This window comes from Nansenia antarctica (assembly GCF_963989245.1).
Source record: "Nansenia antarctica genome assembly, chromosome: 19".
Lineage (NCBI taxonomy): Eukaryota > Metazoa > Chordata > Actinopteri > Argentiniformes > Microstomatidae > Nansenia > Nansenia antarctica.
The window spans coordinates 15846937-15862275 of NC_137692.1; the positions used below are offsets into that span (position 1 = coordinate 15846937).

The 15339-nt window shown below is 49.5% G+C and overlaps 2 protein-coding genes across 2 annotated transcripts in view; one reads left to right on the forward strand and one right to left on the reverse strand.

Moving 5' to 3' along the window:
* Positions 1 to 4565, forward strand: part of LOC308174230 (pre-mRNA-processing factor 40 homolog A-like) — a gene marked incomplete at both ends in the record, with an annotated part of 5216 nt that extends 651 nt beyond the window's left edge. Inside the window, one exon of the mRNA XM_080549311.1 lies at positions 3427 to 4565. Coding sequence (XP_080405437.1) covers positions 3427 to 4565 — 1139 coding nt within the window. The remainder of the gene's footprint in view (positions 1 to 3426) is intronic.
* The window catches only part of rims1a (regulating synaptic membrane exocytosis 1a), a gene marked incomplete at both ends in the record, with an annotated part of 57969 nt that overhangs the window by 9097 nt on the left and 33533 nt on the right, over positions 1 to 15339 (reverse strand). Inside the window, 7 exons of the mRNA XM_080549181.1 lie at positions 6483 to 6560; positions 7157 to 7246; positions 8364 to 8438; positions 10871 to 10933; positions 11983 to 12090; positions 13640 to 13811; positions 15010 to 15066. Of these exons, the coding sequence (XP_080405307.1) occupies positions 6483 to 6560; positions 7157 to 7246; positions 8364 to 8438; positions 10871 to 10933; positions 11983 to 12090; positions 13640 to 13811; positions 15010 to 15066 (643 nt within the window). The remainder of the gene's footprint in view (positions 1 to 6482; positions 6561 to 7156; positions 7247 to 8363; positions 8439 to 10870; positions 10934 to 11982; positions 12091 to 13639; positions 13812 to 15009; positions 15067 to 15339) is intronic.

Sequence of the window (15339 nt, forward strand, 5' to 3'; positions counted from 1 at the left end):
TAGCCAGCCTTGCCAGCAGCCGGCTGCGAACGTTGGACCAAGCGGGACCACCGGACCTGAGCCCTTCACCTCGTCGTGGACCACGAAGAAGCCCCTTTCCCTTCGCGTTGCTACGTCACCCCCCCCCCTTTTGTCTGCTGCCTTCCTCGAAGCACCTGCGAGCTCCAACCAGGCCTCAACGCGCTCCTTGCAGTCCGAGACTCTAAGCCTTTTCCAGGCTAGGTACTGTGAGTGAGGGAATGAGTGTGTGTGTGGCCGGCGGGGAGGGAGTATAGATATATGGGGATGTATATATCATCTGTGTAAATAAATGTGTTTGTTCATATGGGATACCGTTACCGTGTGTTTAGTTGTTTGTATGCTAAGGCTAATGCTAATTCCAATGCTAATGCTAATGCTAATTCCAATGCTAATGCTAATGCTAATTCCAATGCTAATGCTAACGATAGTACTGCTAGTCTAACGGTTTGCTGGCGCCCCCTGCCTCTATCCTTCTACACTGCCTATTTAGCTCAGAGTTAGTTAGATAACCAGCCCCTTCCTAAATTCTACAGTCCTTTTAGCTACTCCCTGGTTACAATTGGTCCTTCGAGCCGGATAGGTTGTGTAGTGATAGCATGGCTGAGCGCAGCCAACCAGACAAGACAGTTACCCCCCCTTCTCCGCCCCCTGAGCCAGAGCCACGACCACAGAGAGTCCCGCGGTTGCCTCCGAGGTTACAGGAGTATGAGCTTGAGCTCGAAAGCTCACTGAGTGGTAGTGAGGAGCGCACTCCACGGGATACAGTGGTCGGAGAGGCCCAGGTGTCCGCCGGCGCGCGGGTGGCTAGCACCGAGACAGCCATCAACGAGCACCAGCCTGAGGATGAGATGGCAGAACAGCAGGGTTTTGCCGTAGAAACGGAAGAGCAGGAAGGAGAGGCCCGGTCCGACAGCGCCGGCGGGCGGAAGAGGGAGGGCCTCAGCCTTAACGATCTGCCTCCCAGTACGGCGCGCTCGAGACCTAGCTCCTGCCGTTCAGTGGCTTCCTCCCGGTCCAGGGTTTCCGTGGGCAGTTCTGCCTCTGGGGCGGATAGCATACACTCCAGAGGGAGTAGTGCCGCGCTGTCAGAATGTATGCGCCAACAGGCCGAGATGGCGTTCGAGCGGGAACGCCTCCAGTTCGAGCGTGAACGCCTCCAGCGCCAGGAGGCGCTAGAACGTGAACGCCTCCAGATGGAGCGCGACCGCCTCCAGATGGAGGGGGCGGAACGCGCGGCGGAGAGGCAGATGGAGGGGGCGGAACGCGCGGCGGAGAGGCAGCGCCAGGAGGCGCTAGAACGTGAACGCCTCCAGATGAACGGAGCGGAACGTGCGGCGGAGAGACAGCGCCAGGAGGCGTTAGAGAGGGAACGCAGCCAGTTCGAGCGCGAGCGCCTCCAGATGGAGGGGGCGGAACGCGCGGCGGAGAGGCAGATGGCGAGAGAGCAACTGCACGCGGAGAAGATGGAGGAAATGATGCAGACCATGCGCGACGTGTGCATCAGCAGAGCTCCGTCGGCCCGTAGCTCCAGAGCATCATCCGCACGGCCCTCTCGAGTGCCATCTCCTGAACCCCCCGCCGATGGCTCCATGACCCCCGCCATGACTGTCCAACTACAGGCCCAGCTGACCACCTGGAAAGAAGAGGACCAGGGACCCGACCGCTACGCGGCCCAGAGGGAGCCAGCGTCGCTGCCCGGGAGGGGAGCCATTCCCCAAGAGCGTAGCACACCCCTAGGTCCTCCAGTGAACCAAGAGGCATGCAGGCCGGACACCCAGACCGTCACTCCAGCCCCGATCATCCACTACAGGATGTTTCCCCAGGTGGAGGGACCCAAGTTCCCCTTCTTCAAGGACGAGGACAGGAGCCAGTATGTGGAACTACGCATCTGCCTAGACACGCTCTTGGACGACTCCTGCTCAGAGTCCTACAAATATGCGATTCTCCTTCAGCATGTGAGGAACCCCAGAGCCCACAACATGGTACTGGCCCATGCCTCCGCACCGACACCTTACACCAGAGCGCTCGCCGACTTGGATGCCCGCTACGGTCGTCCCTGGAACCACGCCCTTGCTGAACTGCAAGCCCTCGAACAGCAGGCCCCCATCAAGGATGAACGGGCGCTGGATGACTTCGCGCTCCGCGTGCACACCTTGGTTGGAATGCTGAAGACGCAGGGCCCAGCTGGCGCCAGCGAGATCAACAGCACCTCCAACGTAGAGCGGCTGCTCCGCAAGATCCCACGCTTCCGGCAGGAGAGGTTCCGGCGACAGCAGCGCGTTCGTAACCCCGGGAAGTTGGGTCTGAGCATGGCTGCCTTCGCGGAGTTCCTACTGGAGGAAGTGCATGACACCAACGTAGACGCCATGGGTTACGCTGAGCCGAAGAAGGAGAGGGAGAAGGGAGACCGCTGGGACAGGCCGAGCTCGAACCGAGGACGCCCAGTAGGAGTGCTGCACACGGAGGAGGAGCCTCGGAGAGAGAGGAAAGCCCGACCTGAGGGAAAGGATTCCTCTCAACCCCCTCAAAGGGGACGGAGAGGTCCACCGCCATGTCCGTATTGCACCAGCGAGCACTGGTTCAATGAGTGCAGTGACTTCAACAACCTGAGTACCGAGGCCAAGCAGAGGTGGCTCGAGGAGAACAAGAGGTGCTGGAACTGTGGGCGCGACCATCTGGCTAAGAACTGCACCTTGAGGAGAAAGTGCAACCGCTGTGAGGAGGTCCACCTCAACATCCTACACGAGGTCTCCCTCGCCAGGTCCACGGAGGGCACCAGAAGCCCTAGGTCCGGTAGCGCACCGGAAGAGGCAACACCTGTCTACTACCTAGACCCAGCCCGGAGCAGCGGCTCCAAGGTCCTACTGAAGGTGGTGAAGGTCCGACTTCACCACAACAACGCTGTGTACGACACGTACGCCGTTCTAGACGACGGGTCGGAACGGACCATCCTTCTCCAGGAGGCAGTGCGCCAGTTGGGGCTCCAAGGGACTGAGGAGAAGCTGACTCTGCGCACGATACGTCGCGACCTTAAAGAGGTCACCGGGGCGAGAATCAACTTCTCTATCTCCCCGGCGGGGCGGCCGTCGGACAGATATCGGCTTCGGAATGTCTTCACCGCAGACCAGCTAGCGCTCTCCCGCTACGACTACCCCCTGGAGAGATTACGCGCAAGATATTCCCACCTACGGCGAGTAGACCTACATCCGATAGAAGGAGCGGAGCCAACCCTTCTCATCGGTTCGGACAACGCTGCACTGATCGTGTCGCTCCGTCCTCCGCTGAGAGGACCACGAGGCTGCCCGATGGCTGTTAAGACTGCGCTTGGGTGGGCCCTCCAAGGCGCTACCGAGTGGAGAGATAGAGACGGGAGAGCTACGTCATCCCTCCATGTCCGAACCGAAGAAGCAAACCAACCAACAGGACCGCCTGGAGTGGAATCTATTGCTGCCAGTGCACCTGGAACAGTTAGTACCACAAATGGTTCACCAGAGGATGACCAACCAAAGAAGAAGCCTCTGTGGACAGAGCATAAGTCTCTGGATGGGAAGACCTACTTCTACAACACAGAGACTAAACAGTCCTCATGGGAGAAACCAGACGACCTGAAATCTCCTGCTGAGCAAATGTTGTCTAAGTGCCCGTGGAAGGAGTACAAGTCTGACACGGGAAAGCCTTACTACTACAACTCCCAGAATAAGGAGTCCCGGTGGACCAAGCCCAAAGAGCTGGAAGATCTGGAAGCGATGATCAAAGCGGAGGAGAATGGGACGGTAGAAGCTGCAGCTCCTGGCACCGCCCCCGTCCCCACTCTTCAGGTTGATCCTGCTGCTACCATGGCGACCATGATGGACATGGAGGCCATGGCGGCAACAGCTGTTGCCGAGGAACACCTGCAGGTGGCCATGCACCCTCACGTGGCCGAGGTCAGCATTGACGCACCCGTCAACTCCGTCGAGGACACGTCAGCCATGGAAGTCTCAGCCAGTATTGTAGACGCCTCCAAGGAGGAAAGGCCGGAGTTGGCGAAGAAAACGTACAAGTGGAACACAAAAGAGGAGGCCAAGCAGGCCTTCAAAGAGCTTCTGAAGGAGAAGGGTGTTTCATCCAACGCGTCATGGGAGCAAGCCATGAAAATGATCGTCAACGACCCACGCTACAGCGCCCTGCCCAAGCTGAGTGAGAAGAAGCAAGCGTTTAATGCCTACAAGGTGCAGACGGAGGAGGAGGTCAGGATCAAGTACAAGGAGTCTAAAGAGACGTATCAGCGATTCCTGGAGAACCATGACAAAATGTCCTCGACCACCAGATACAAGAAAGCAGCGCAGATGTTTGCAGAGCTGGACGTCTGGAGCTGTGTCCCAGAGAGAGACAGGCTTGAGATCTATGAAGACGTCCTCTTTTACCTGGCTAAGAAGGAGAAGGAACAAGCCAAGCAGCTCAGGAAGAGGAACTGGGAGGCGCTGAAGAACATACAAAGGACACTATCACCTCATACCTCACGCTGCTCGAGCAGCCTAGCCAGTGTGCCTTCCCTTAGTTAAATGAAACCGAGGGTTTCATGGGGCGGCTGTTATGAAGGCCCACAATTTAGAGCCAGTTTAGTTTCCCCAAATCAGCCCTATTTTGCCCCCATTATTTCCTTTATTATTTTCTATACTATTCCTGTACGTTTCATGAAGGTGTATGTATTGTTACTGTAATGTTTATGTATAATATGTTTAATGACGTGGTATATCCGGGGTGTGTCCGTGACCCGGATGCTAGGTTCGGTGGTGTATATATAGGGACGGAAGTGCTCTGTGCGTCAGTGTGACTAGAATCAGAGTGATGAGAGTAACGAGAGAGAGAAGTAACGAGCGAACGAGAAGTGGATCTAAGATGGCGGAGTCAGTAACACGCACACCGTGCTGAAGCTGAGGACCAAAGAGTGATTATTGAGTTCACAACTGTGATAGCCCGTTTAGCTGTGTCCCCGTTAGCCAGCCTTGCCAGCAGCCGGCTGCGAACGTTGGACCAAGCGGGACCACCGGACCTGAGCCCTTCACCTCGTCGTGGACCACGAAGAAGCCCCTTTCCCTTCGCGTTGCTACGTCACCCCCCCCCCTTTTGTCTGCTGCCTTCCTCGAAGCACCTGCGAGCTCCAACCAGGCCTCAACGCGCTCCTTGCAGTCCGAGACTCTAAGCCTTTTCCAGGCTAGGTACTGTGAGTGAGGGAATGAGTGTGTGTGTGGCCGGCGGGGAGGGAGTATAGATATATGGGGATGTATATATCATCTGTGTAAATAAATGTGTTTGTTCATATGGGATACCGTTACCGTGTGTTTAGTTGTTTGTATGCTAAGGCTAATGCTAATTCCAATGCTAATGCTAATGCTAATTCCAATGCTAATGCTAATGCTAATTCCAATGCTAATGCTAACGATAGTACTGCTAGTCTAACGGTTTGCTGGCGCCCCCTGCCTCTATCCTTCTACACTGCCTATTTAGCTCAGAGTTAGTTAGATAACCAGCCCCTTCCTAAATTCTACAGTCCTTTTAGCTACTCCCTGGTTACATTAGTATTTGTGTCCCTGTATGTCTTTTTTCTATGTGGACATAAATAAATGGTTAAAATGTGTGTGGGTGTGTGTGTGTGTGTGTACCTCTTTGCACTGAGGTGGTTTACTGTCTCCTGAGTAGGAACCAGAGGTTCCAGCTTCCATCTGCTCCTCCATTCATTCCACAGACAAGAGGGTGATGATAAGACATGATAAGATACACACACACACACACACACACACACACACACACACACACAAACAAACAAACAAGAACATCGTATGACACTAGTTCACAAACTACTAGTTGACAGTGTTTGTTGAACAAACTATAAGCTGCAAGATTCCAGAACAAACTGCTGGAAAAGGCACACCGCAGGATTCTAGAACACAAGCTACAAGCCACAGTGAGGAACAAGCTGTTCTAAGGAACAAATTAAAGCCGAAAAAAAGGCACAGAGGCAATGGCATTAACACGCTAACAAACTAGCCTGCCACACTGTGGAAGGGTCCGGCCATATTCAGCAGTAAACACAAACAACCAGACCAACTGGAGACAGGTGAGATGAACTGTCCTTTTTTCTCTCAGACTAGCATATCAAAAGTCTCCAGGGATCAACATGACGCATTCACGTTCAGAGCAAAATACTTTACAGACCTCGAACAGGCTGAACACTACAAATCTGACCTCAAAAAGGTCAGGCAGAGTTCATGGGGAGCCATAGCAACAAGGGATAGAGAGGTAAGGGAACCAAAATAGGTTCAGCGGGTTACCAGCAGTTAGGTTAGCGGGTTAGCTATTGGGGTTTAGTATTGGCGTGGGGGGGTTAGCGCGGTAGAGCGTGAGTTAGCTGCAGCAGGGTGTTGGGGGGGGTCAAAGCGGGGGGGTAGGGGTAGCGCGGGGTAGGGGTAGTGGGGTACCTGTCATCTTCAGGGGAGGCATGTTGGATTAGAATCCTGGGACTGGCAGGGCGTCTGCGGGGTAAGGACTGGGAGAACCTGAGACCCCCGCAACGCCCCCCGGTGGACAGACAGAGAAATGACATGCATCATGGTTCACCTGGACTTCAAACGGGGCCAATATCCTGCATCATTTGTATTGTGTGTAATATTCTTCCTTATCGGTGTGGTGCAAGGTCTTTTCCAGGTAGGATTTGCCAGTACAATTCTCCAATTCCATGTTAAACATTGAGGAGGGGTAATACAGACTGACCCAAGGCCACATGATAAAGTTCATTCCACAAAAGAATGTGATCTTTCAGACCCAGCTCCTCTACCAATCAAAACTCATACAAGCCGTTATCAAAGACTACTTAACGACTTAACTACTACAGCTGCTGCGATTAAAACAGTTATCACACCAGATTGACATTTTCACCAATACACACACTGTTGCATTTAAGACATCATAAAACAAAACGCATGATTCAGATCCATGATTCAGATGATTTCGGTGCCAATGTGAACATCTTTGACTAACTATTATAAAACCATAAGAGGGGATATTTGAACATAGAGTTACAGGGTACAGGAGGTAGTGTGTAGGGTAGAGGGTTAGAGGGTACAGGAGATAGAGGAGGTCAGTGGGCTGGTACCTTGCGGTCTCTGGTGAGGGGACATGATTGTCTGGAGTCAGACAGTTGGTGCTAGCGCTCCTAACCCTGTCCAGAGAGGGCTGCAGATCACTAGCCCCACAACATGCCAACCGATGCAGGAGGAGAGGAGAGGAGGAGTAAAGGAGGAGAGACAGAAACACACAAGAGAAGAGAAGAATGGACAAACAGAACAAAAAAAATCATGTTAGTTTAACCAAATCATAAAGGACATGCTAGTCTGAATTTAACCGTGAGTGATTGGTTGGTTTTGTTGGTTGGTTGGTTGGTCGGTTGGTTGGTTGGAGTTGTGATGACACTGTACAAGGTGTTGTGAGGTAGTCAGGTTGTCATGGACACCAGTTTTGGTCATGGCGAAAAAAGTGACAGAGAATGGAATGAGGTGAGGGGTTTTCCTCTAGGTATGTGTGTGTGTGTGTGTGTGTGTGTGCGCGTGTTTGTGTTTGTGCAGGTGTGTGTGTGTGTGTTTGTGCGTGTGCGTGTGTGTGTGCATATTCCAGGACCTATAATGGATGCCATGGTACTGGTGTATTGGAGAACTGGGTATGGAATTCAAAGAGAGAGAGAGAGAGAGAGAGTGAGGGGGTAGGTTTTGAGCGATGTCTGTCTCTGAGGCTGTTTGAGAGGGAGTGAACGTGTGTGTGAGTTTGTGAACATATGTGTGAGAGTCTTACCTAACGGTGATGTCGTCTGTGAACCTGAGCACACGCGGTGGTGCATGGGAGCGGAGAGTTGCCGCGACAAAGCTTGAGCGCGCCGGCGAGCTTGTCTTTACGCATGCAGGCAGTGAGGGACTTCACTCATCACAACAACAACAACAACAACAACAACAACAACAACAACAAACAATATCTAAATGATAGCATGCAAAACAATAAACAACTTCCCATCACACAGAGGCCAAGAGTAAAAAGAATGTACATAATGTGTATGTGTATAGCGCTACGGACGATACTCACTCACAGCACACATCCATTTATGGTTTATGATTAACAATTTCGGGGGCTTTCACAAAGCTTTTGTTTTGTCAATATTTTTTAGATTGACTGACAATGGACAGGGGACAGAGGACAGTGTGTGTGTGCGTGTGTGTGTGTGTGTGTGTGTGTGTGTGTGTGGGGGGGGGGGGGGGTCAAAGTTAGGAGGCTAGTTCTCAACCTCTCACTCTCACTTTTACACGTTAACTTACCTATAAATGTTCTTGTGAATGCCGTTGACTAAGAGGGGCATCTTAGGGGGGAGTGTGCTATTGTGTCTAGACGATCTCCTGAGATGGGTGATGTGTGAGCGCATGCAGGAGGATGGAGATAAACATGTTTGAGGGGGATGAGTTAAAAGAAGAGACATTTTCCAAACTACCTCTAAAAGACAAGAAGAGCAGCGCAGGCTAGGCATGGAAGCATGTATGCCAGCTCTTACTTACCTTTGTGTGTGCGTGTGCGTGTGCGTGTCTGTGTGTGTGTGCACGTGCGTGCATGCTTTCCTGGAAAGGGCTCAAACTCTAACGGCCAAAACACACATCCAGCGTCAACCTCCTGTGAACCTCAGCGGCGCGTGAGTTTAATTTCGGCGCCAATGTTAACGGGTTAGAGCGCCTTAGAGCGCCCATGTTAACGGGGTAGTGGTGGTCTAGTGGATAGTGAGTTGGACTTGTGATCGGAAGGTTGTGAGTTCAAATCCCGCCTGAAGCCACACCACTACTAGTGTGCCCTTGGGTAAGGCACTTAGCCCTCAGTTACTCCAGGGGGAATGTCCCTGTAATTCGTAATTGTAAGTCGCTTTGGATAAAAGCGTCTGCTAAATGGCAAAATTAATTAATTAATTAATTAATTAACGGGTTACAGCGTCTTAGAGCGCCCATGTTAACGGGTTAGAGCGCCTTAGAGCGCCCATGTTAACGGGTTCGAGCCGCCAAACAGCACGTGTCTCACGAGCCTCTCACGCTGGCTGCTGTGGCCTGCTCGCTAGAGAGGCTCGCCTATTTTCACTGAGTGCCGCCCGCCTGAAAGTTATCATACCAGGAACATACATTACAGTTTCAATGTCTACATCTGCAAATATGACTTCCGCTATCTGTCTCAAAGCAGAAACCCCACGTAGGCTTTAATTATATTATGTTAATAAGTTAAAAGAACATCAAGTGAAGGGCAGTATTTTTCCGGTGATCTCTCTCTCTCTCTCTCTCTCTGTTCGGTAGTTCGGTATTCTCTTGCCACGGCAACAATGTGACAGATACATTTCCATCCAATGTCGCGTGAAATGACGTTGGCACGATTGTGAAATATTAAAACCAATAACATTCCCGTGGAAATGCTCATGCTCTTAATGATTTGTCTAATGTAATACTACTCTTTCTCTCATTCTCTCTCGCTCTCTCACACACACACACCCTGGTTTATTCTGTATACAACTCAAAAACAACGAAAATAAGACAATAAATGAATTAACCATGTTACTATTATTTAGAAATGTGAATAGACAAGTAGGCTAATCTAAACTAAGTAAAGTTACCTTACATAAAAAAATAAATAGATCATATGTTGTCCTAATTAGACAGTCTATTTTCTTCATGATCAATATGCAGTTTCACAATCAAACAAACGACGTGAATGCTTTCTGCTTAGAACAGTTTAACTTTTTCGAACCGCTTATTAAGGATGGATGGCAACAGAGACTGAACCCAGAACACATTTATAATGAAGTGAAATGAAACATTATGTTATTGGCGGCTATTATCGAAGGAAAACTCAACGTAGAACAAAGACAGGGCTGGCTGTAGCAGCTCCGCAGTCGAGCCGTAACAGAAACGCTTCCATTAGGGAAAGACGCGACAGAAAGTCCAGCAGAAGTTCCGCCACACACCGCTGAGGTAACGCTGTGTGTTTTAAGAGTAAAGCCCAATGCACACGGCGTGTGATTATGTCGCACGACAACATTCGATTCTCAATGGAGAATCGAATGTTGTTGTGTAACAAAATCGCACACCGTGTGCATTGGGCTTAAGGCTTATAGCATGATTATCATGCAGCGCCATCTTGTGTTACGGGTCCATTACTACACACTTAAGGGGACCAAGAAGGTACAGCCTCAGGCAGTGTCAACAGAGGTTTTATATGGTGTCATTCTGTGGAAAGTCCCAATGTTGACGTGTGTGTGGTGTGCTCAGATACTGTCACAGGGATAGGATGGATAGAATGGAGGAACGCTGTGCATTAGTGTCTTTCTCTCACTCTCATTCTAAGTATCTATCTCTCTCTTTATTTATTTTGGTTTTCGTTTTATCTCTCTCTCTCTCTGCTTCACACACACACACTTCTCTCTCTCTCTCTCTCTCTCTCTCTCTCTCTCTCTCTCTCTCTCTCTCTCACACACACACACACACACACACACACACACACACACACACACACACACACACACACACACACAGAGACACACACACACACACGTACACACACATACACATACAAAAGAGACAAATAAAAAGAGAAGGAATAACTTTGTCATGAGGGTGAAGATTGAAAAAGAGGGGCTATGAAGATAATGATGATGCTAAATGTAAATAATTGTAATAATAATAATTATTATAATTCCGTTACTATTATAATAATTATATATAATGATGTTATTATTATAATAATCACAATAATTTAAAAAATGATTATAATTATTATAACAATAATTACATGGGTTTACCTTTTATTCTGTAGGCACTCTGCACTTTTGCCCCGCATTGATTGGTGGATCATGAAGACCTCACTGTGGTTACCATGGGGATGGATGAAACATGAGGAAATCAACCACAGAAGCAGGGAGCCACAGGGAAAGAACATGAATAGAGAACTGAGCCAGTGGACAACGCAGGGACAGTTCATGTAAACACACAACACCAAGAGCTGCCATGACGACGCTGACACAACTAGTTACAACTTCCTTAAATGTTTTAACACCCTATGGCGGAAAGTCATAATAAACAATGTCTGCAATCAAACGACATCCCCCCATGTGCAAAACCAAAACATACGTCCTGACCAAACATTGTGCCAAATGATAAAAAAAGAAGAAAGCGAGAGAAAGAAAGAAAGAAAGAAAAGAAGAAATAACACTCTGATTGGAGTGTTGAGAAGAGGACAGTTAAGAGGACATTCATGGAAACATTGTGTGTCGATGTGCACACAAACCCACACACAAACACACACACACACACACACACACACAAAATCCAGCATACTCTGATGTCTGCTAGCCGCTGCACCAGGAGTGTGAATATTTGGGACAGGTGTGACACACACACACACACACACACACATTTACCAGAGGAGATTTTGAAGCCAGCCCCATGTCATATCAAGCTTTGGGACAGGTGAGACACACACACACACACACGCACACGTGCACACACACGCGCACATGTGCACACACACGCGCACATGTGCACACACACACACACACACACACACACACACCAGGGGAGATTTTTTTGCCTGAGAGATTCAGAATACCATGTGACTCTATACCATACGAGAACTGCACGGCACTGCAATGGCTGGTGGCCAAAACACATGTTTCCCCATTAAACCCCCATGTTCCTCTCTGTATCCCACCTGGCCAGATAAGTGAACTGTGCAGGTCAGACAAAACACTGAAACGCACCTGCGCGTCTCGTGCCACCAATCAGACGAACGCTACGGCAGCAACCATTAACAGCACTTCCTGGATTTACTGTGACAATCACTTGTCGGAATCCACCGGGTGGATGGGTGGGTAGTTCCACTTCCTCCAGTTCTATTATTCTCAATGACTTTCACCTGTCGTCTATGTACTCCTCCTCCTGGGGGGGGGGTCCTCGCGTCGAGTCGTAGTAGCGGGTCGGCGATCGAGACCGCCGATCGCGATGGATCTCATCGTCCAAACTCCTGACAGAGAGAGAGAGAGAGAGAGGGGTTAGGGTGGGGTAGATTAATTCCTACACAGAGATGAAAGTCAAACAGGCTTACGACTCAGTGGAATTCGTATCAGCGTACCAGATTGAACATCATCTTCCAGCCAACAGAAAAAAGAGGAAAATCCTTAAAAACCAGGACCTTTGACCTTTGACCTTTGCTCCCTTAACTTGTCATGAAGAGTCAACTCGTCAGTTTATTTCAAACTGGCTGGAAAATAGATGAAGAAACTGAACCGATCCCGTCCTCGTTCACCAACTTGTTAGAGAATTTCTTAAGTATCTAAATATAAAATCAAAAAAGGCAGCCTGCTTCATTTCAAATGGCATAGGAAAAGGTATTTAATAATATACTCTTGCAAGAGGAGAACCGTTTTACAAGCATGTCAGAGCAAACCGTAACAGTGAAATGTTCTCACCAAAAGTGAAGTCACGGGGGGAAAACCTGTATTTGTATACACTCGGATAACAAGCCCACCCTCAGGTGAGGTCAAACCAATCACTAACAAGGGGTGTGGTATTGTACATTGAGGGACAGGAAAAGGAATGAAGGGTATGGGGGAATCTGGCCCTCCCTTCCTTACAATATAACAAAGGTAAGGAATGATGGCACCAGAGTGAACGAAAGCAGGGCAATCACTCTGGTGTGGCTCAACATTGTCCTGAGTTTCTAGGGTCAAAGACAGACTATGGAACACAGAAGGGCAATTGCATATATACTGTATATGTATTTGTTTGTTGGGCACAGAAAGGCAATTAGAGGAACCGGTTTCATTGTATAGGATACAAAAGAAATCAGTTCCTATAGCCTGGGGTTGTTAGCGTGTTGATTCTGCCCAAGCAAAGTCTGACTCAGTGACTCTTGCAAGCTGTTAGTCTTAAAGGTAAATGAATGTTTTCTAAATAAAAATGTCTTAGTAGGCATATTATTCCACCACAGGGGGGGGGGGGGTGGCGGACAGAGAGAGCAAGGTGTTCAACCGGGGTTACAACACTCTGTGACTTACAGTGAGCGCTGCCGACGTTGGCAGTGACAGTAACAGCAATATTGGCAGCACTGCTAGTTCTGCATCAGGAGGAGCCTTCAAAAATGTGTGTCCGTCAAAGCTTTCTCTGATCACGTCTTCTCCTCTCTCCTTGGGTCTCTCACCCCCTTCTCCTCTGGCTGCCTCCTCTCTCTCCTCTACTAGTGCTGTGTATCACTGTGACTCCTACTCTCCCCCCAATATGCCTGCCCCCTACTCTCTTTCAGTTCTGGGGCAGGCCTATTGGGAGATCTTAACATGGGTAGGGTCATTTAGAGTAGACCAAGTGAGTAAAAACAAATGTATACCTTTGCACTCGATCACATTTCAGCACCCTCCGGCGCTAAGAGTAGGTGAAATAGGCACAGCTGTCCTAGTGTTAAGTGGGCCTTAGGTCTCACCCCTCCCTTCTACAATGTAATCTCATCCTTAACTTCATTGCTCTCTCCCATCTCTCATCTGTCCTTCTCCCCCTCTCCCCACCTCCTCTGCTCTCACCTCTGGGCTGGTACGTTGGAGGGTCGCGAGCGTCCGCGTCCCTGTTCCTCTCTGTGGGGGGAGACCGAGCGGGAGCGATGGTGGGGGGTCCTCTGCTGCTCTGGCACCTCCAGAGTGGTGGCGTGCTCCCTCTGCCTCTCCCTCTCCCGTGAGCGCCCCTCAGCTACACAAGCTACACACACACACATACACACACACACACACACGCATACGCACACACACACACACACACACACACACACACACACAGACACACGCACGCACACACACATACACACACACACACACACACACACAGACACGCATGCGCACACGCACACACCACACACACACATCCATACAAACAGTGAGAGGCAATGTTAGCAGCATACACACACAAATACAACACAGAGCCTTCTGCTCTATCAGCTCATATAATAAAACTACTCATGCAGGATGAACTGTGAGATCCCCACTGTTTGTTTGACCAAAATAACAAACACATCATCTTCCTGTGAGCTTTGACCATAATATCAAATTGTCGTCACCCGGTACTGTAGGTGATTGGGTTCAATCCTGGGTCCCCGACCCGGGCGCCACAAGACTATCTCAGCCAGCACTTAACTAAAGCCGAGGCTTGACTTTAGAGAGCTAACCGAAGGCTTCAGGTCTCAAGCTTGCATGGTTCCAAGCCACCTACGAGACATAACGCTACACGCGGATCTATTCACTGCAATCATTCTGGGGTCCAAAATAAATACTAGTGGTTGGTGGACTTGGACAGGTAAATGAAACCGTGTCTATTTTAGGTGAAATACCTCGTTAGGTATTTAAGAAAGACAGTATGAAAACCAAAACCGAACCAAAAAAACAACCTTTTATTGAAAATAATGACACTTTTTGATCAGTTTTTGGTCAGTTCCTATGACTACAGGACTACTTTATCCAAGCTCACAGTGGGGTTGTATATGTTGGAAAACAAGAGCACAGTATTCCATGAATCTATGGATCTTCTACCATGCATTAAAACATGAAAATAACCAAATAATCAAAGTTATTTGCAGTTGGAAAGTGGATGTATAGTGTTCTCTCTCTCTCTCTCTCTCTCTCTCTCTCTCTCTCTCTCTCTCTCTCTCTCTCTCTCTCTCTCTCTCTCTCTCTCTCTCTCTCTCTCTCTCTCTCTCTCTCTCTCATTTCTCTCTCTTTAAAACACACATACACACGCACAAGCTCTCACACACGCACACACACACACACACACACACACACACACACACACACACACGTAAGCCCAGTGTTCAGACATTTACAGACAACGTTTCAGGTCATAGAATGTAGTTGGAAGGCCTTTCTCAGTGAGAGAGCAGCATTGCCATCACGCCCCCACCCACCTTGAGACCCTACTGCAGAACCCTCATCATACTCAGCCTCTGTAACACGCTGAGAACCTGTTAGACAGCACACACAAACGCACACACACACACACACACACACACACACACACACGCACACACACACACACACACACAAACACCCACACACACACACACACACCCACACACACACACAAACACCCACACACACACACACACACACACACACACACACACACACACACACACGCACACACAAACACCCACACACACACACACACACACACACAAACACCCACACACACACACACACACACACACACACACACACACACACACACACAAGCA